Raw genomic sequence first — 21,812 nt, 5'->3', positions numbered from 1 at the left:
CACACCTTTCCTTATATGGGAAACACCAACTTCCAGGTAACCATGGCCTGTAAGAGGATTCCTCCTCTGCCCTTCCCCTCTCTCAGTTCCTAGAGCCACTTCCCTTTTCTTTCTTCCTCTTAAAACTGTGAATCTCTCAGTGTGTGTGTGTGTGTGTGTATATATAAATATATATATGGATGCCTCTCTTCTGCATTTCTTTTTTCCTTGTAAAGCACCACAGAACAACTCTTGTATGATCTGGCCTAAAAGGCAAGGACATTTTCTTGACCTTCCTTCTTAAACAGGTAACAGCTGTGGCTATAACTCAGCTTAAGTCAGGCCACAAGATTAGGGTTTTTCAAGCAAGAAAACCACTCTCAACTGCTTGAGAGTTACTCCTTTTCCCCAGCATAACCTGGAGAAGGAGGTAGCTACTGAGCCTCCACCTGAGAATAAGGTGCCTTTACACAAGCTTAGGCTAACTGGAGGCATCACTGCAGCAAATGGCTTGAGAAGATAGAAACTGGAGACTGGAGTCATGTCATTCAGGGGTCTGAAGATGGGGAATGTATAACCCTATGTTAACTGCCGCATCTTCAGGTAATTTTTCTCTTCTGGTAATGACTCATTCATTTATAAACCAACGTCAGTCACTTTTCTAACCTCATTGCTAATAAGCAGCAGAGCAGAAATACTTTCTAACCAGAAAATGCTCTTCAGTGTAACACAGCTTTCCAGTACCGCTGTGCTGGGGCCTAAAACTTGTGAACCTAATGAATGCACAGACATACACAGTAAGCTTCCTCCATGTTACATTTACATCTCTTGCCTGCACTGAGCAAATGTACAGGGGGAGGTAAAAACCTGATAGGATTTAAATACATGGTACTTGAGCAAAGTATCCCTGAAATCCTGTGCAAACTGTGTTGCTAATGCTTTTTCATACTCAGGAGAGGATGAGGAATCTCGCTACTCATAATTCTTTTATTTTCACACTTGGAGCACCGATTTCATCCCAATAGCCCCCCACCTCATTTTGCTTCTCAGCAGCCATCACTGCCCTGACCCAAACATGCACTGAAATAAATGTAGGAAGACATAGAAAATGCTACTAGTGTGTAAGAGTGACTGCAGTGCACTCTCCTTCACTGGCCACCTATTGCTGGAGCAACATCTGTGGGTCACCACACCACTGCTCCTGTGAGCTGCTGCTGTTTTGTCATCGGAGCTGAAAAGAAGAGCACCCTCTCCCTGCTCTGCTTCCTTTGCACTTGGTGAGGAAGTGACTTGAGTGGGAGGAGAGGAGGAAGAGCAAACACAAAACCACAGAAGTAAGCAACTAGAAGCAGAGACCAAACTTTATGCTTTTCCTACACGTGCAAACAGCTGTCTCTGACTGCAGCTGGCTCTTGCTGCAGCCCTGTGAATTGTACCTCCACTCATGTTGTCGCTGCAGAAGCAACTGCTTGTCACCGTCCTGAGCTTGGTCATGTCCCAGCCCCTGGGCTGAGCACAGGTATCTTTACCAAAACACAGTATGTCTTTTACATCCTACAGAGATGGAGTCAGAGTGCTACAGCCAATAGCTGCAATTAGAAGGGTTTTGATTTCTTGTAGGTAAATAGCTCTTTTTAAGTAAAACAACCTGGCCATTTGCAGCTGTTTCAGGCTTGCCCTGGTACAGTAAATACAAGAGTGACCTTGATTTTTCACATCATTTCGCCAGGCTGCAGCCTTAACAGGACTTACTGTGTTTACAAAGCTTAAGAGAAGAAAAATAGACAGCAGGAAATCCTGTGACAGGCTTGTTTTGGTGGTGATGAGAGAGAAACAGTAGCAGGAGAAGAAAGGAGAAAAAAAAAACCCCATAAACCCAACACCTGTACTGTAGCCAACCTACAAGTGGGGAGAGTGTGACTTCCAAGCCACTCCCTGATCTTCACAATGCTACTGAAACTACTCTGACAGCAAGTATAAAGAAGGTAGGGATTAGTTTAGGATTCCCTGCTGGGTTTAAAAGAAAAAGGTTTGTGATGTTAATGTTAGAGTTCCCAGATGACTTCAGGTGGTAGTACATGGACTGGTAACAAGCGTATTTGCACACTGCCTCCTCTCTGCAAGCCCTCGAAGAAAGCACGAGGGAACTCCAGCTTAGCCCCATTTGAAGTGTTACTTGTTTCCAAATGGTAAGGTATTGCTTTTGGGGAGGTCAGCCCCAGGCCTGGAACTACGTGGCACTGGGTGGTGCAAATGCCCACAGAGGGAAGGTTTGTTTAAACGTGTAAGTTATGGAGTAGATAGGGTGGAGGGAAAGGGGAGTACAGTTCCAAAATCATGTCCCTCTGGAGGTGATGTGAAGAAGGATGACATGAGTTACCCCAGTTTGGGCAGGACCTGTGTCAGAGCTGGTGGTTGACCACTGAGCCCTGGTCAGCAGCCACATCACCGTGGCTCCTCCTTCTGTTTCCTGCCCGCACAGCACTGCCTGGGCTGTGGGCAGTGCCCCCGAGGGTGAAGGGGGCTGCTTGCATCCAGAGGGCTGCCTTTGCCTTTGAGGGGATCACTGATGTGCTTAAAAGCTGCAGCAGCCTTGGGAAAACTACACTTACCTTCTTCTCCCCCGGTTTTGTTTGCTCTTTTACACCAGACCCAGAGCCCCTCACCCGAGGGGTGGCACCAGCTGATGGAAGAACAGTGCTTCCAACCCTGGTACCTGCCTCTGGCTGCTGTTCACATACTCATCTCTGATCCACAACACCCCTAATGAATTGATCCCTGCCAGTGGACACACAGGTTCCTTCCTCTCCAGCCACTGAGACAAAACTGAGATCTGCAGGAGTAATTACTGTCAGTGCCTTGTCTTTGCCATATAGGAGCTGTTGCCAGAGAGAGGAGAGGGGACTGAAGGGTTTGGCTCAGCACTCAGTTGAGATATTTGATTTTCCACCTCTCAGACGCAGATGAAGCAAAAGGAAACAGCATGACAGTTCTCCCTTCCTTGGTCTACCGAAGACTTCTCTTTGCTGGGAAAAGGCTCCCTGTCAGGTTCCTTGCAAGCAGCCCTTTGTTACAAATCTTCTTGGGCCTGGAGGCACGTAACTGGGAATATTTTATCCATTTAGTTAATAAATAAACAAAGCCCTCCTGTGTTAGATGGCCTTTCTGACTCCACACAGGGATGCAGGGCTCCTCTCGGAGAAAGGCCAGCATCATGAGCTGGAGCTGGGCAGGGAGGTGCTGTGGCGCCTCAAAGAAAGGGGCACATCACCAGCTTTGATGAGATAAAGGAGGAGCTGGCATGTCTGCTCAGAGCAAAATAAAACGTACTACGGAAATAGTAAGATGGTTTTAGCAAAGAAAACACTAGGGAGGGTCTAGTCTGAGGAGATTGTTCAGGCTGAAACACAGGCTTTTCTGTTTCAAATTAGAACCCAGATAGGGAATACAGGCAGAGTGACTCTTCTGTTGGATGCACCATGAGCACAACGCTGATTTACCATCCCTTCTCCGAGGTGATTTATACACAGATGAACTTGGCAAAGAACTATCTTTGCTTGAGTCCTGTAAAACCAAAAAACCAATCTGGCCTGACTATTCCAAAGGTGGGCCAAAGCCAAAAGCTTTCAGCTAAATGTCTCTAGCCTTCCAAGACTTGGTGGTCTGGGTACAATAAAACTGAGATTCAATTAATCCTGATTTTGGTTTTGGAAAAAAAATCCTGCTGAATTTCGACTCTGAAAAAAACATCTTCAAACTCCAAGTGTCCTTGGGAAAGAAATTAACAACTGCTTAAAATAGTATAGCTTGAAGTCTGCTTTCCTCCACAAAGTCTTCTGCAATGTATTGCCGGTTTTGCAAGCCTGCAGTCCTACCAGGCGTGATCGTCACCAAGTGAAACAGAGCTTAGACTTCAGCAATGAACTTTGTGGTTTCACTCCAGTCCTCACAAGAAACTTTCCTTCTCAAACCACCCTGCGCTTTACCTTGGCGAGGCAGAGCCAGTAAAGCAGTGAATTTTGCAGGTAGGACTGAAATGGAACGATGTGGCTCCCACAGCTGCAAAAGCAGTCAAATCTGAGATAGAAAAGTTTTTGCAAGTCCAGAATGGCAGAAGATTTTGAAATACAAATGCATTACACTGTTATACAAGGACATACCAGATGCCAATTCAGTGAGTAAACAAATAAGCACAGCCCATCCCTGTGTCATTACAACTGCCTCATTTAAAGGGCAGTTTTGACCAGAATGACACATTTGTGAGTCACACAATGGGGAATAGGTTGTGACTTTGCTCAGAAATCGTCCTTGCTTTGGCTTCCTGTCAGCACGGCCGAGGGATGGATACCTGTCATGGCACAATGTCCATGTGTGGCAAGATGGATCCAGTTTAGCCCCCTGCATCCCTCAGACCTGCACTCACCCAGCTAAGCATGTAGAGCCAGTTAAAACCCACGCCTGCACACAGCCTCACTACACACTCTGTATGGGCGGTTGACAACATGCACGTAGCCTTTATGCATGCCTATTTTCTTGCAGCCTCTGAAACTACACTGATAAACACCTCTTCAAACTGATACTCAGCTTCATTCTCTGTTATCCAAACATTCATCAAAGGCCATTTACCTACAAAGCACACATCTCAACCCAAGCCAGACAAGCCACATACCAAAAGCCTTTTGGAAACAAGGAACCAAACCTGAATTTATTCGCTAGTAGTGAAGGGGTGACAGCCGTTATTTTATATCTGCAATATTTTGCAAATTCTGAAAGACTTAAATCTCATAAGGTGATTACACCATTAATTAGCAAAATATTATCATCCCTGAGGTGCCAACACAGTAGCTGTTTCAGCTGAACAGCAAAGAAAAGCCAAGAGGGCAAGGTAACAAACTGGTAGTGCCCCCATGAGCAGCCCGACTGCTCCAGGCACCCCCACGCTGCCACCTCATGACAGGAAAGCACTCTTGTTCCAACAAGGGATGACCTCAACTCTCTCTTTACCACCCCAACCACCCCCACCTCCCAGAGGGCAGTACCCCCTCTTCCACCTGGGTGCATGAATGGGGGCTCTAACAAAGGCGCCATCTGTTGCAGCCTGAGCTTTGTATTTCTCAGGATGTGGGTTTTCCCAGGAAGCTGTTCATACATGGCTTATCAACCCAGAAGGGATCTCTCTGGTCATTCATTCCTCTGACCCTCTGCAAAATGGATATCATAGAAACTAGCTCAATGATCTCCCCTTCCAACTGCAGCATGAAAAGGAGAAGGACAAAAATAAAATCCCAGGAAGATACCCTGTGATGCAGAGGCTATCACAGCTTTTTGATCCATTACTCTGTGAACAGGGCTTCATTTCTAGCTTAAGCATGTCTGGCTAAAACTGCCAAGTGCAGAGCCCTGCTCCTGCACTGCGAGCTGGGCAGAGCAGCCCTTCATCTTTAGCTTCAGTTCCTCACACAGGCACCTCCAGACCATGGCCACGTCACCACAAACCTCCCTGAAGGGTCAATAATCAGGCCCAGGTTGATGCAGCTGGTGGTAAGGGACAAGATGAAGGACTATGGTGACCGAGTGGACAGGCTGGGACTCCTCTCCCAAGGAAAGGACTTTTGGACAGCGACCAGTCAGGTCCTACACACGCTGGCTAAGGATACCATGAGAGAGACACTTTGCACCACAGGGAGTTCTGCACCACAGGCTGAAGATGGGTGAGCAGAAGAGGGGTGATCCTCTTCACAGCACTCCCCTTTTAGATGACTACTCTGACCACAGACTGTGTCTGTGATGTCCTTTGTCATGTCAGGCAGGGCCCATGGTGTGACCTTGCTGGGGCTCATTCCCTTCTCTTGAGGCCTGCAGCAGGCACTGGTGACACAATGGCACTGCCCTCCCAGAGAGGGATTCTTGGCAGCGGGGGAGTTCCTGCAAAGCCCACCTTAGACCATCATGTTCTGCCTCCCATGGGCTCCCTATAGTCAGGAGCAAGGGAGACAGATCTCCAGTCTCCAGAGTACCACTTGTGGCAGCAGATCTAGCTTGGAGGAGGCTGTATCCTCTTAAGAAGGTTGGGAGCTCAATTCTGCTGTACTAAAGACATTTTGATACTTTTCATCCTGTTCTGTCACCTCAATGCTACCACCATCCTTCCAGAGAGCATTTGCTTAGAAATATCCCAGGTGGGACAGAGACAGTTCTGGGCTTGGGGCACCCAGTGAGGGCCCCTGAGCAGTGCCAGCAGCATGACAGCAAGTCTATTCACCATTCCTCCCACAAGAAACTTGGTCAAGGGATCCTGTTCATCTTCAGAGCACATTACACGGCAGCAATGGCCAATCACTCATGGAAAGTCTGCAAGCAGCCATGGGGCTCTCTTGGTTTATGCAGATTCAGGTCAAGAAAAAGCACAGAGTTTGTTTAAAGACATTTTGTCCTCTACCTCCAGGAGAAGAAAACAGACCTATCATTTACAGGAAGGGGAAGGACCTTACACCACTCTGAGAAGGAGCAGGATCCCACACACCTTTCAATCCTTCAAAGGATTTGGCCATCACATTCTCAAAAGTAGTGATACGAAAAAGAAAAAGCAGGTTGTTAATAAAATATGGAGACAACTTAGGAGTTTGCTCGCAAAAGTCCATGATAAAAAACCTCCAGCTGAAATCCAGCCTCTACTTCATATGCACGGGGCACAGGGCTTCTGTCCCTTCTTAGCACAACTGCTTAAGAGTCTGAGAGGTTTGACTAGTCTGAGGAAGCTTTTCCTTCACATCCAGCTTAAATGTGCCATTTCTTGAAGTCAGCCCCCCTTGTCTTTTATACTCTAGTAAGCAAAACAAGTGTAAATTAAATGGAAGACACATGAAATCTTTATAAAGCCCAGTGTTTCCCTTAGCATGAAAGTTCCTTCACTTTAGAGTGGAAGGGGTCTTACTCTGTGCTGTATTTTCCCCATCAGAAAATGAAGAAGAACATAAATTTTCCTCATGACTTGAATTTAGCTTAATCAGCAGCCCCCTGCTGATGTAATTCAACCCAATGAGATTTTTCTTTTTTTTTTCCTGGTGAGCTGCTGCCCCTTTTCCCCTCCTCCCACCAGTTCAGGCATGGAAAACAAGGAAGGAATTAGACAGACAGAACTTATTATCTGTATCAAGCTGCAACTTCAGACTGGGCAGGAATAACATTTAAAATATAAAAAGCAAATTTTATCAGGCCTTTTCCTCCCCAGAGACTGCCACAAAAATATTCCTTGTCTGTCACTGAGAATGAACCATTTTTCTCTTTCATTTCTGCTTTCTGTCACACATTTCATTTTGGGTGCCCCTCCTAGCTAGGGACCCCTCCTAGGTCCCCCCTAGCTAGGGACCTAGGCTGCTAACACAGAATCACAGGTAACTCAGCAACAAAATGCCTGTATTGTCTTTCTTTTTTTTTTTTCTAGTCTGTCAGGTAATTGCAACTCTAAAAGCTTTTGCATATTTACCACAGAAACATGTCTCTCCAGGACGATGGGACTGTCATCAGGTAGAGTATCTTATTTAATAACCCTCTTCTGAGGTATAAACGATTTTAGGGCTGGGGATTTTTTCCTGGCCTCCTTCAGAGCAAAGGACAAGCAGATAAAAATCAGCTGCTGCAGTGCTACACTATCGAAGTTCCTGTTCCTGTGAAAATTAACTCTCTCCAAGCTCAGAGTTCAGGTAGGCTTTGCCACTGTGAAGTTTATGAAGTAGGAAAGAGGTCTGTTATCAACTCACGTTAATTGCTCATCCCCAGTCCTCCCCATGCAGACAGATTTCTTTCCTATTTACAAAGAGATCAACCACCCTGCTTTTCTGTAACCCATCTGATGAGCTGTGGATGCTGCCAGGACTGATTTTCATTAGAACAGTCATCAAGAAGGATCGCATTTTCTCTCCTTGCTCCTGTTTCACAGAAGTACAACAACAAAAATGTGGTCTGAACATTTCTAAATTCAGCTGTTATCTTAAGACAAATTCCCTTCACCCTGTTCACTATTTTCCCCCACCCCTGAGGCAGCAGTAGAATTGCTTTTCTTGGTCCCTAGGATGCTGAATCAAGCTGACTGGTACCAAAGAGAGGACCTGAGAACATCTACAGAGAGATTTTGTGTCTTGGAGTCAAGACAGAGGGCGAGGATGCCCCTCCAGGGGTTATGAAAAGAGGCTGCTCTGCTGAAACTGTTCAACAGACTGAAGAGGGCTATAGCTGGTTCACACATTTCACTTCAGGCACACCTCTGCAGAGGTCAGAACCCCATCCTAGCACGTAACGAAGCCCCGTGAGTGGAAATCCACAGACAACAACAGGTCCTCAGTCCAACACCAAATCACTGACAATACTCATTCACCTCTACCAACAGCCTCCCACGTGGCCATAGGTGTTTCCAGCCTGGCCAGGCTGTCTACTTGCCTGGAGGAGAGCAGACAAGAGCCAGCCAGAATACTACTGTTGACTCACAGCCTGTGTGAAAACTAATCCTTGACAAACCATCTTCTGCATCTATACAGTCTTCCTGTGGGCCAACCTTGCACTTGTAAAGCCTCTGGTTTCATATATGAGTACAGACTGTAAGACACATTTGAAATATAGATTGATTGTTTAGGTTAAAGTAATTCTGAAATGAAGAACCTATACCCATTGACTTGGAATGGAAACATGGACATCCCCTCTTCTGGAAACAGTTCCAGAGAGAACAAAGTACTGATAGAAGTGAAAGGCTTTCTGAACTGTAGCTGGCAAACCCTATTTTTACAACACTTTATGATTATTTACAAACTTACAGTGGTTTTCAATGCAAGTAAACTCTAAGAGGTTACAACATGATTTTTTCTTATCATCAACAAGCCTTTCTACGAGCCATCTCTGTTTAGGATTAAGGGATGACTCTCATTCATTTAAATGAATGGAGGAAAATTTCCATAGGTAAAATACTTCTAGTAGTGTTACATGAGCCCGGTCTCTTACCTGTAGTATCTGGATTGAAGGTAGGTAGAACACACAGCTTTAGACACATGGCTAGCTGAACCAAAGTCTATGACCTTGACCCTATATGGCTGTCGGGATGGGTCTACCAGCATGATGTTCTCTGGTTTGAGATCAGCATGAATCAGTCCCAGGCTTTTCAGCTTCATTAGGGCAGTTGCTACCTGCTGGAGAATTGGTCGAATGTACTTAAGGGGCAAGGGACTGAACTTATTTTGTTTTAAGAAATCATAGAGGTTCTGCTCCAACATTTCAAATACCAAGCATGTGTGATTCTTGTGCTGGAAGCATTCATAAGCACGGACAAAGTTGTAGTCATCCGCACTTTCTGTGCTCAGCCGAGCCAGGATGCTCACTTCAATCTGGCCTTGCCGGGCATAAGAAGGGTGGTTTTTTAGGATCTTGATAGCCACAATCTCATTAGTGCCACGTTTCCAGCATTTGACTACTTGTCCGAAGGTTCCACGGCCAAGAAACTCTAACACTTCGTACGTGTTGGTCATGGAACAGAGCACCTCATGTTGCACCAGCTGGTAATCCCCTTCACTGTTGGAGCCACTGTTTTTGGAAGTGGCCGTGGAGGTGGTGGCGGTGGCTACAGTGGCCCCACTGGCATTGTTCTGAATCATTGGTGGATGCTCCTCGATAATCTGCACGCTGCTTGTGTTCTCAATCTCCTCACTCTTGCGCTTAAGTCCACATTTTTGGTAGGTGTCCAGAAGGCTCACAGTGCTGCGACGCATCAGGTTGTGTGGCCCGCCCAGTGTTTGCCCAGACACTGCAACCACACCAGAAGTGCTGTTGGCAGATGTAACCACGATGTGCCCCGTGCTTGCTGGGAAGATGATGGTCTGCTCGTAAGGGATGCTCGGATTGGGGATCTGGAGGGAGGCGTTGACGGCTGCTGCGGCGGCTGCTTGGGAGGACTGCACGTTCTTGCTCTGGTTGTAGACTTTGCTGTGTGTGCCGTACCCAGTCATATCCCAGTTCGAACTCGGCTCCACTTTCAGTTTCTTCACGCTACAGAAGGCACTTGACTGAAGGGTATGAGGAGAGAAAACTTGCACATGCGAGGCCATACCTGCAATACAACATCAGAGTGAAACCAGGGTCAAGATGCCTTCCCCAGCTTTTTCCATTTGCTCAGTGGCAGAAAAGGAAAATGGGATACGAGCTTCAGATACAGCACATGCACACACACAAAAAGCCAGTTCTTCCAGATATGTGTATTTGACGCAAATAAAATATTATGCTCTAAAATAAATCCTTACCCCGGATTGAACTGTACTAACATTCAAGATTTCTGCTCTCTTGCTCTCCCCCCTTTCATTTTTAATAACAGGAATGTACATGTTATTTTTACCTCCTCTGCCTAAAGAGACTCCTATTCCCATTGTCTCCAGGAATATATCTAGCTCTCTGGAAGAACTCATGTCAAATACCGCAAAGTATTCTGACTACAGAAGCCAAATCTCAAATCCTCAGGCTCATCCAATCTTAAGCAGTTTGGTGGATCTGATTTACGCTCTCCACTTATTCCCATAAAACCACCGTGTAGCTTCTGGCCTGCACAGAGTCAAGATGGGACCAGGAGATGATACACTGTGACAAAATGGAGGTGCATAGATAAAGTTGAGGAGCCAGAACAGAAGATGATGTTTCAGATTGCTTGCCAAGTCTGCGAGTGGGAATTGTGCACAATGCTACTCTGTGCTCAGGGACACTGGAGATGGGAGTTACACAACATGAGCTTCACTGTGTGCTCTCAGTGCTCCCAGATTTATAAAATTTTGTTCATCTATTCTTATTCACAGTGACAATGGAAAGCAGATCCCCTGGAAGTGAACAGCACTGATTATGAAGCAACATACACATTAGCATGTGGCAGAATTAGCTCCTTATATAGCTTTATTTTTACAGAAAAGACAAAAATTAATTAATTTTTGCAAGCTCATTTGGTTTCAGAAGAGTTAGTGGTCTTCTAAATCTTTATTAAAAAAACCCCAGACCATCAAAAAACAACCCCACAACCTCATAACCAAAGTGAAAATAATGTATCACTGAGACAGACTTACTGAAGGATTCTGAGTAATATTCCACTGAAACAGAAAATGTGCCTATTCAGAGGAAAAAGATGTGGTGCACAGAGAAGGGGACAGCTAAGTCCTGACTTGCTGCCAGCTTTCCCTGCCCAGGGTAGGGATAGGTCTGCTGGGGCAAACGTATTGTGAAGAACACAAATCCATGGGGATTCCTGGGGAAGGAGTCAGTGCCCAGCAGGAGTTAGAGCAGAAAGGCACAGCCTCCTTCACCCTTCTATCTGTCATCAGTGTTTCTTTTTAATAAACCAGAATGACTAGGGAAGAAAAAGACAATATGCTGAGCTGGCACCATTGTTGAATTATTAAGCACAAACATAACCTTGACTTGTTTTCAACTTTAAAAAGTTAAAAGCTGAATGAATGCTTCAGTAACAAAACCACAACAAACTCTGCAGTGCACATGGACGACTTCTTCATGTGGAGGCCTGACAGCATCTGACTTGGCCTCCTCATACTTCACTAGTTCATGTTCCTCTTCAGAAGATTCTCTGCAGCTCATGCATACACACTCACACGCACGTATAAATAAACTTACACACCCATACATAAAAATATGGATGTCACTCCACACTCACAAAGCTCAGTAGTCAAGTAAACAGTTCTAAACATACCCAACACTCTTTTCCAGTTAATTCCCAGCAGCCCAAAGGCCAGGAAGTGCTCAGGAGAGAGGTGGTGTGGTGAGCCAAAACCCACCATGAGTAACTACTCAGAAGTAACCAGCCAAGCAATCACTCCAGTTTGCTTCACCACCCCTGCCTTCATCCCTGCTGCAGTGACGAATTTACGAGGACGGGGCAGAAGCAAACGAAAACCCCATCAGGATACACGGGGAAACTCTCACCTGGGCTTGAACACGCAACACAACACCCTGCTGACCTCTCTCTAACAAGGAAGCCCTGCAAACCACAGCGCGCTGCCCTCTGCAGACATGACTCCTGGCTCTGAGGGGATTTCTGATTGTTTGCTGGCATTCTTTTTAACTCCACTACCCCCTGCTCCCCCAACCTCCTCGGCAGCAATTTCCAAGGTCTCTGCAACTGGGTACTCAGACTCCCTCCAGCTCCTTGCCCCTCTAAGTACCTTCTCTCCTCTCTCCTTTCCACAGGGCAATGATGCTGTCACGAATGCCATGGCATGTGGCAGGCAGCGAGCTCGAAGAACTGCAGCAGTGCTACTCAACTTGTCATCCTGGACACAAAGATCGCATGTGAGTGAGCCAAAACCATGTTTGTTTTTCCACTGATTAAGAAGAATCACGGTGTTCCTTCTAGTACAGTACTGACCTGCCTGGAGAGAGGGGGTGGTTTGATGTATGTTTTCCCCCTGGACACGAATAATATGGCAGATGTAATTGGTAACATATTGTGGACCTAGCAGAGGTGTAATTTATAGTTTTATGGCTTTCATTCCACAGTGTGCTTGAGCAATCTCTCTTCGTACAAAATAAGAAGGGAAAAAATGACTGATGCAGAACAAGGAGAGACGTTCTTCTCGCACGATCCTCTAAAGATAACACCAAAAGACTGAGGCATAGCAAATTAAAGTCAAGGATGTGAAGCGCAGCAGCTGCAACTTTCTCAGTGCCACTGTAAAAATCAGGATAATCACCACCATTAAGGGACAGACTTTCAACTGGTGCAAACTGGCAGGGCTCCAGTTGATATCAGCTGACGCTAAAAACAAGGTCAGCAGTCACTCAACATTGTCAATGTCAGATGGCTGCCTGTGCCCTTTGGTGAAACGAGTTGTTGTTAGGGGCTGGTTTCCACATCGACAACCAGCCCCTTGCTGTCCCTGAGACACTGCTGGCAGCCTCAGCAGAGGACAGGAACAGGGGATAAACACTGACTCACCCTGGTACCCCAAAAATGGAGGGGGTGGAGGAAGCAGTGCTTCTGTGGATAAAGAGAGGACTTTGGACTCTTCTGCTGCCAGTGCTGCCCTTCTCAGAGGTTGTATCTCATCACAGAAAAGGTTGCTTTTTTTCCCTAAAAAAAGAACTATGCAATCTTCTTCCTTACATCCAAAATTATTTTCTCATGTTTGAGGTTTTAGGGGCACGCATTGTAGGGAGAATAACTCAGTGAGTTCTTCAGCATAGTCCGATACCTAGAAATTACAGGCTGATTTGACAGCTTGGTGATAGGAAAAGGCAGCTTCTGCAGCAAAGTAATTTTTATTGCAAATTTTCCTGTGCAGTTAATGCGAGAAAAACACAATCCTAAATTTCCTGGGGACACAATAAAACTGTGCTGGTGGCATATTCTTTTTTTCAAAAAGGATTTTTACTCCATGGCAATAGCAGGAACAATAATAAATGTGAATAAAAGTCGGATGGTCTTGTTACAGGAATCAAATTCCTCATTACAGCCTGTAATATGATTTACACCTTCAGCCTTTTGATTACATAGGCTGACAACAGCTTGCCACAATGTCCATGAGGAAACAAGCCGGCAGTAATGGGGTGATCCATGCCAGCCCAGTGACACTGATGTCTCAGAGACAGTGGGGACACCCCTGGGGAGCGTTCTTGCTCCTGGGGTCTTGGAAAGGCAGAGGGGCCATAAGCTGCAGAGAGATGGAAAATGGGATGTTTCACTTGGGAAAAGTTCTTTTAACCCCCCACTCACAGGTCTGACAAGAAACCTGGGCAAGGTTGGGCCTCTCATATCATCTCTCTTCTCTACAGGAAGATTCCAGCAGTCACCTTTCTGCATTTTGCCTGGCATGCCCAAGGCTGGCACCTGGCTCCTCACCTTTTTGCACTCTGCCAGGAGTGGAGCGGGTGAGGATACACAGGATGAGCAGCTCCGCCCACTGAGCACTCCTGCTCACCTGAAGCCCAGCTCAGCAGCCCCACCTACCCCACCAAAAGCTTTGGCTGGACTAAGCCAAGTGGCAACTCCAACTGAGCTTGGCATGGGTGCAGGGCAGGCACCTATTAGCCAGCCAGGATGCAGCCAGGACTCTGCAACAGCTAAATACATGTCCTGAAGAGTGTAGGTCTAAGTTTTGTATCACCCCTGAGCATGGTGAATCTCTGGGCTGGGAGCAGAATCAGGGTTGGGCACCATGCATTAAATAAAATTGATAGTTCCTTTCTTTAATAATGAGTTTAGTGTAGTCATTTAAAACTCTCACAAAACTGACAGTAACTGGATTTAATGGGGCCTCCCCTGTCCTTGATATGACTCACATAACTCCCCATAGCATCTACATGAGCTGAAGTAGGTAGTGTGCAGCTAGGGGACAGTGTTAAAACAGCTGGAACGACTTTTATTAAAAGACTTGAGGTTTTTTGTTCCTGAGAACTCCTCCCACGTCAGCTTTCACTTAATAATAATTTAGCAGGTGCTATTTACAATTCAGATGGCCCTCTTCTGCATGCACACACAAATCACGCAGCCGCCTCACTTGTACTTCTAACAGGTTTCAGGAAAGCAAATGAGGTAAAGTTCCCTATCCACCCACCTCACCCTAAAGGGCAAAAAATACACTTTGGGGACTAAAGAAGGAACAGTTTGAAAGTCACTGATGTTTTCTTCTGGTTTATTCCCAGCACTTACTGCTGATTTTTAAGTGTGGCCTTTGAGGTGGCAAGAGACCAAGCTGGTGCCCTGTATTAAGTAGGAAGTCAGACCTTCTGCAGTACCTGCAGATCTGCCAGTGCTCTGTAACCAGAGGCTGCTTCCTGGCTGCTGCCAGAATGACAGTGCCTGCTTGAAAAATACTGTAGAAAGCACATGGCGTGTGTTCAGCATATAAATGATGCTCACAAGACAATACTGAAATAAGTATCTTCCACTTCTCCCCAGAGAGGCACAAGCCTGCAAACCCATATACATGCCCAGGTTGAGAAGGAAATGAAAAGGGGATCTGTCAGGTATGGCTAATGCATTGCACCTTCAAAATAGCCATGTCTCAAGCACAGCACTCTTCTTCACAGTGGCCTTGGTGTGGTTCCTTTGGAGGCATTGTCCCCAGCACCACTGCACTCTCAGAACCTCCTGAAAATTTATGTCCCTGGAGGCTATACAAATTCTTTCCCTTGTGCTCCAAATGTTTGGAGACAACCTCAAAGCAGAGCTCAGACCTCAACAACCTCAGCTCCTTCCTGTTCCTGGTGAGCATAAGATGTCAAGGGGGCCTTCGTTCCAGGTGAAAATCTCCCTGCCTTCCTGCTCTGCTTTTCCTGTCCTGCTAGTAAAACTGTCTCAGCCTAATTAGTAGTTTTCTAAATGCCTATGTAGTGCACAGCAGTCCTCAAAGATGTAAGATGTGACAGAGCCTGTCCCCTGCACTGCTCCAGACCTGGATTCACACGGCTCCAACCTGCCATATTTGATCCATGTCCTGTGGCCAAATGAAAAACAAGACTTCCCAATGCGCAGCATAGCCACAAACAAAACCAAATGGACAAAGCCGAGCACCCATCTCCCTCCCTCTCATCCCCACCCAAAAAGCACATCCCTGCAGAGCAATGGCCAGGGCACTCTCACCATCATTACCTTCAAACCCCTTATCTCCCTAACATCCCAACTGCCCTCTTACATATCCCTTTCCTGCATTTATAGCATCAACAACCCTGCCTACTATTTCATTCTGCACGTCATGACTTTCCTTTAGAGGTATGATGAAAATTATTGACCTGGACTTACTTAGTACTCTTGAGCATGGAGGTGGTGTAGGCAGTTATTCCTTATCACAGCCTGATCAGGTTATTTCGGCATGTGGCTCAGGATACTGTTGTCTCTCCTCACAAACCATCTTTATTCCCTTCCTCACTCTCCCTTTAACTTCTTAAATCCAGGGCAGCTAGTCTGCTGGCTACTGAAAGCTTTCTTATGTGTAATTTAGAAACATTACGAATCTTATTCATCCTTTTGGTGTGGGCACAGGGGCAGATGAGCCTGGATTACAAGCTATGGGCTTCTCTGACATATTCCTGGTTTTAGGCACATGAAGCAAAATCTCAGGACAAATACATACATTTACATTTGAATACTTTATTACACCTCAGTGCAAGATTCTTTCAGGGTCACCTCCATCTCCCACTGGAATGAACTGCAGTAATGACAAGAGATATTACAGATTTCCTCAGTTAATCATGTGACTAGTTTATGTTTCACATTATAGTTAATTAACTATGCAACACCTGAGGACACAGGTTAAAATATATCTCACCAGAGGCTGCCCCATCGCTTCCCTGTAGATGCTGCAGCAACTGGATCTGACACCAATTTCTAGATCTCGGCGTGAGAAGGTGCAGCAGTCCTGAACTGAAAGATAACCCCTAGATACCTTCTTATGGGAAAACCTGGCACAGCTGGAATAGTGCAAAACTTCTCTCCAGGATGCCTCAATGTTACTGAGTGGAAAGCAAATGAAGACAGCAAGTGAATACAATTTAATAGTCTACAGCCTTGACAAAACAGAGCCAGACCCCAGTAAGTAAACCCCCTTCAGTGTATCTGTCAAAGCAGGCAGAAAGATTGTCACCTCCACAGGAATCACGAAATGACACTGCAAATGCTCTACCAAGATGTCAAAGTGCTCTCCAAACATAAAGTGAGAAACCTGGGAGTCTGTGGTGCCCATGTCAGGTCTCTGGGGCTTGATAAGGCAGATCACAGCCCTACCAGACGTAGCTTCCTGAGCAACAGTACTCCAAGCTGTGGAGGACTTCTGGAGTCCCAAGAGCAAAATGAGGTGATAAACAATAAAGACGAGGCAGGGGCAGCACCTGAAAGCCTTCAAGGTCTGGATGAGAGTGTGAAGGAACTTACACACAATGTAAGCATAAAGGTATTTTAGGAAAGTGGGTGTCAGGGAAGTCAGGTAGAAGTTTTACAACCAAATGATCAGTACTCCCAAGGGCCTCAGAGGAGAAGGAAGTCTGCTTGGGAGTCAGAGATGGGATGAGAAAGAAAGAGCAAGATGAAATCAGACAGGTGGGATTGACAGAAGCCCTGCTTTGAAGCTTTATCTTTGGAGGACACTGAAGGATGTCTAACAAATGCTTTGCTGAAGAAATCCCTCTTTCAGATTTCTTGGAGAGAGGCCCAGCAGAGCTGAAGCAAGTGTGGAACGCCTGGCTGGAGCTGTGCTGCAGGCTGCTGGGGGACCTAGGAGCAGCACCACATCTGTTTAAAGAGCTGAAGACTGCAGCAACACCCACAGCACCACGCAAAATGACGCGTGACATGCTGAGGCTCCTACAATGCCATGCCTGAATGAACTCCTGAAGCACTGGGTACAGCCAGAGGAGATGGGGAAAGCAAGCTACCAAGGAATGTTTCCTCATCCTGAAGCCAAAATGGAGCCAGATGAGCCCAAAAGCAGTTACTCACATCAATGTGCCAGGTAGGACTGTTTGGCAACATCGTATGTGTTCTGGCCACCTTCCTCCTTCCCATCTGTCCTCTACAGTCACAAAGTGGAACAAACAGTAACCACGGCATTTCCACAGCACCCAAAGATCCCTCTGTAGAACTGTACAAGACAGTCTCTGCAGTAAATGTGAAACTGTCCTTTGTTTGCCTTGTAGTCCAGCCTAATGTCTGCATCCCTACAATTAACCTCCAAGCAGGTCTATAAGGCAGAAGCCTCTAGATTCCAACAAGCTCCATCTCTGATTGCTACCTGCTAACAGAGCTGCATCCTGAAAGCAGAACTGAAAGAAGGGTGATCTTGGCATGGCTATGCTTTCCAGGCAGCATGGCTCAAGTCACTGCTGTTCATCTTCCAAACAGGAGATGACCACAGTACCCCATCTTACAGGGGAAAGAGCGACTTTCTCAACCTTCCTGACCCCAGACTTCACTGGCCATCCTACCTGGCTCTCCGTTACCTTAGCTCCTGGGAGAGGGCACCAAGGCCTCTCAAAAAGGAACCAAAATGAATCAGGTTTACTTTGCTGCTCTGGTTGTGCTCCCCTCACCCACACAACACTGGCATATTCGAGGCTTCTCACAACTGCCTAGTGGAAAGGTCATTTTGGCTTTTTCCACGATGGCTGTCTCCCCACCTGGATGACTTTCCACTTGTAAATATTAACTTTGTAATGCCAATGACTCCAACTGGCCTGCAAGTGTGGTGAAACCACAGGGAATGCCTGACACCTCGCATAACTCACTTGTTAGAAACAACACTACTTGTGAAGGCAAGACATGGGCAAGGCTCACTGGAGTCTCTGGCTGAGCCTCTCACTCCCACAGGATTTTTTCTTAAGTGTTTTATTTGCAAAGAGGCCACTGCATGACATTCAGCCCTTGCTTTGTTTACGAAATCTGAAACTCAGATCAAGCTCTAGATGGGTTGAAAACATCAGTTTGCCTATTCACAAGGTCCCTTCTTTCATTTGATTTCCATCAGGATACAGACCTGCTGGAGAGAAACAAGCCCCTGGTGAGGTCTGGATGGAATACACAGGATCTGGGCTGCAAAGGAAGATGGAGATGCAAGGAGAAAAGTGGGGAAGCTGGGCACAGGGTTCTGCCAAAGCAGAAAATTGAGACAGACTGATTTGTTGGCCTCCTGACAGCCACATACCACTTTCAAGTAAGAATGACCAAACACAGGACCTACAGCACTCTCAGACATTGAGGGCTATGGGGTGTTTTAGGAAATGAAAAGATACTGCAGGTTGATCACCTGACCTCCAGTTTAAGGAGTTGCAACAATTCTGTAAGTAACCTGCCTTCACATCATGCCACAAACACACACCTGACCTGCACAGAGAAAAGACTTCAGTTCCTCAAGGAAACACACCTTGAGCATTTTTCACCCTGTCTTCCAGACTTTATCTTCCTCATCACTTAGGCCGAGAAAACATCCCCAAAGTTATGGGCAAACAGTCAGAAACCTTTCCTTGCTGTCACCTGTGGCTTTTGGTTTGCATTCCAAAGTAGGGCTATAAACCCAGAAATGCATCATGTGAAACAGGCCATGAGCTGGGACCAGAACAGGCACAGTGGGACTGAGCCAGCTGGCCCAAAGCAAAAACCATCAAGGAGACACAGGGTGCAGGATTCAGATGTGGATTCATTTCTCCCGAAAACAACTGTCTCTCTTGGTCCATTCACCTTTGAGACTGGTGAGTGGCTCTTGTAGGAGACCACGGAGACAGAGAGCTGCTGCAGTCTCCATGAGAATATGGTGTGTTGACAGGTTTATGTGTGGGAACCAATGATTCCGTTTGCTATATTTGGGGTTGTACTGACCTCTGTCATACAAAACACGTGGTCACGCTCAGGCACACATAGACATGTAAACACTTGCACAGCCAGATGACCCACGAAGGCAATGAATGTCATAATCTCCAAAAGAAATGAGTGATGCTACCCCAAGCAACCCCCCAGAAGTGCCTCTGGACGCCTGCACCAGCCTCACTGCTGGCTGGCTTGCTGGGGCTGGTGCACACCTGATCTCCCACTGTCTTCACAGCAACTTTATTTTTAAGCAAGGTCTAATAGGACAGAGGCCAGATCAGCGTGCAGAGAAGAGGCCTGTTTGGCCAAGAAAGGACAGCCTAGGTAATGTACAAAGCTCTTGCTTACACAGAAGAAACTCCTGATTTAGGCATAGGGGATAAACTACATGAAGGATTTTAGAGCCTTGAAGAGTAAACATCCAGAAGCTCAGGAAAGGCTATCTACTTGAGAAAGGAGGATATAAGTCTCTTGTGTGTGATGAAGAAGCTCAGGGACAGCACTAACAGCCTACTCCCCCTCAAAGCTCTAAAAGAAAAGAAATCAGTCCAAGGGAAGTCATTAAGAGAAACAAAACAATAAAAATCTCCACCTGTATCAGCAGAACTCCCTGGCTACCATCAGTCTCTCCCCCAGGTTTCTCTTTTGTGCAGGATATGATTATTTATTGACATATTTATTTACTCAGCTCTGCAGTGCTTAACACCATGGCTGCTGGGCTTCTTGCACTGTCAAAATTAGAGCATGACAGAAGAGGAGTGAAGCTAAACACGGACATCCAGTGTGACACAGGCCAAATGCCTTCTGCAGTGCAGCCTGAGGCCCACTGAGACGGGCTAGACTGGGGGACCCCACAGCCAGCCTGGACAATAAACACTCCCTAGGTGTGACTTTACTCCAGATCACTCAGTGCTTTCAAGAACCTGCACAGTGCCCTGCAGAGACCCAGGCACCAGAGCACACTTCAGGCCCTGTACAAGCGCTGACCATGAGTACCTGCTGTGCGGCACTTATGGGTAAGGCACCAACAGCTGAAACCAAACCTGCAGAACCAAAAATCCACAGTAGAAAGGAGAGATGGCTGCAGATGACAGACTAGCTAAAGGGGCTGTCAAGCCTTCTTCTCATTCCTGATCCTACATTTAAGAGTTGACATGCCACTTTGCACTTCCAGCAGCATGCAGCCACTTGCCCCACCTCTTCATAAACATCTTTTTGGCACTGCTGCATCTGTTCTGCAGCCATGTGCTTTCAACACAGAACATTCAATTCTTTCCTTTTCCTATGCAATGGAATGAAAGGATTGAGCTTAGATGTAGTGGGACAATGAGTTCAGAATCACCAACGTGTCGGTGATGTCGCAGCCAAGCTGTCCACAGTCACATCTATGGGTTTTGACTAACGATGTAAGGGAAGTCTGGCCAAACTGAGTCATGGGGGAAAGAAGAGTTTCTGTGAAAATAAGCTCTGTATGATTTTCTCACAAGGAGCCAATACAACACTGTTTCCACAGGTTCCAGAAAAAACAGATTAGCAACAACTTGTGGTCAAATCACAAGAGCTCTCAATAGGTTCAGGAGAACCTTGGGCATCTTAGCTTTGCGATAGTCATAGGAATGACTAGGGAGTAAAATGGCCTGGGGTGAGCCTATGGGTTTTGCTACAAAAATTGTGATGCTCCCAGCAAATGAGAGGGGGAAACTGCCATAAAAAACCCACCCCAAACAAAAAAAAAACAGCCAGGGGAATTTAGTACCAAAAGTCCTGTGAACTTTCATCAGACCTTATGTACTCAAAACTCACTGAGAGCTTTCCAACATCCATATGGATGAAAAGGAAGAAGAGACTGAAAACTAGATTCAGCAGAAGCACAATAACTGTGTAAAGAATTTCAGTGGGAAGCAGCAAGTTTACAACCAGCACAAATGCCCAATTAATCTGATGTTTGCAGTACTCCTTTGTGGACACAGTCCTTGGTTTTGGTCATTTTTCGTATCTGAAAATAGCCACGCTTCCCTCTTTACTCCTTCCTGGGCTCATGGGAGACTGAAATGAGTCACCAGAGGACCAGCTGAGTCATCCAGCCAAATCTTGGAAAGCAATACAAAATATGTGGTCATCACATCCACAGCTAAAATGTGGATGACGGCAGTACCCCTAGTAACCAACCATGCATTAGGCACAAAGGGCTGGAGATCACTGACACTATGAGCTGTTACTCTGAGCCAGGCAGAAGAATGCCTTAAATGAAACCAGGACAATGCAAAACAAGAGCTGACAAACATGGCCGGAAAGCAGCCCAGTGGAAAAGGACCTGGGGGTGCCGGTCCATTGGCAGCTAAACATGAGCCAGGAGCGGGTCCAGGTGGGCAAGAAGGCCAGTGGCATCCAAATCAGAAACACTGTGGCCAGAAGGACCAGGGCAGGGACTGTCCCTCTGCAACTGGCACTGGTGAGGGTGCACCTCAGATCCTGTGTTCAGTTCTGGGACCCTCACTACGAGAAAGAC

At 46.3% G+C, this 21,812-nt stretch overlaps 1 protein-coding gene across 2 annotated transcripts in view; it reads right to left on the bottom strand.

Annotated features, from left to right (window-relative positions):
- The window catches only part of HIPK2 (homeodomain interacting protein kinase 2), a 126,991-nt gene that overhangs the window by 74,135 nt on the left and 31,044 nt on the right, over positions 1–21,812 (bottom strand). For both annotated transcript variants that reach the window (XM_039570502.1, XM_039570503.1), the window contains exon 2: positions 8,971–10,069. In XM_039570502.1, the coding sequence (XP_039426436.1) occupies positions 8,971–10,069 (1,099 nt within the window). The remainder of the gene's footprint in view (positions 1–8,970; positions 10,070–21,812) is intronic.

Source organism: Corvus cornix, chromosome 1A (assembly GCF_000738735.6).
Source record: "Corvus cornix cornix isolate S_Up_H32 chromosome 1A, ASM73873v5, whole genome shotgun sequence".
In the NCBI taxonomy this organism is placed as follows: domain Eukaryota; kingdom Metazoa; phylum Chordata; class Aves; order Passeriformes; family Corvidae; genus Corvus; species Corvus cornix.
The sequence above is the reverse complement of the archived record's forward strand: the minus strand, read 5'-3'. Positions and strand labels throughout refer to the sequence as shown.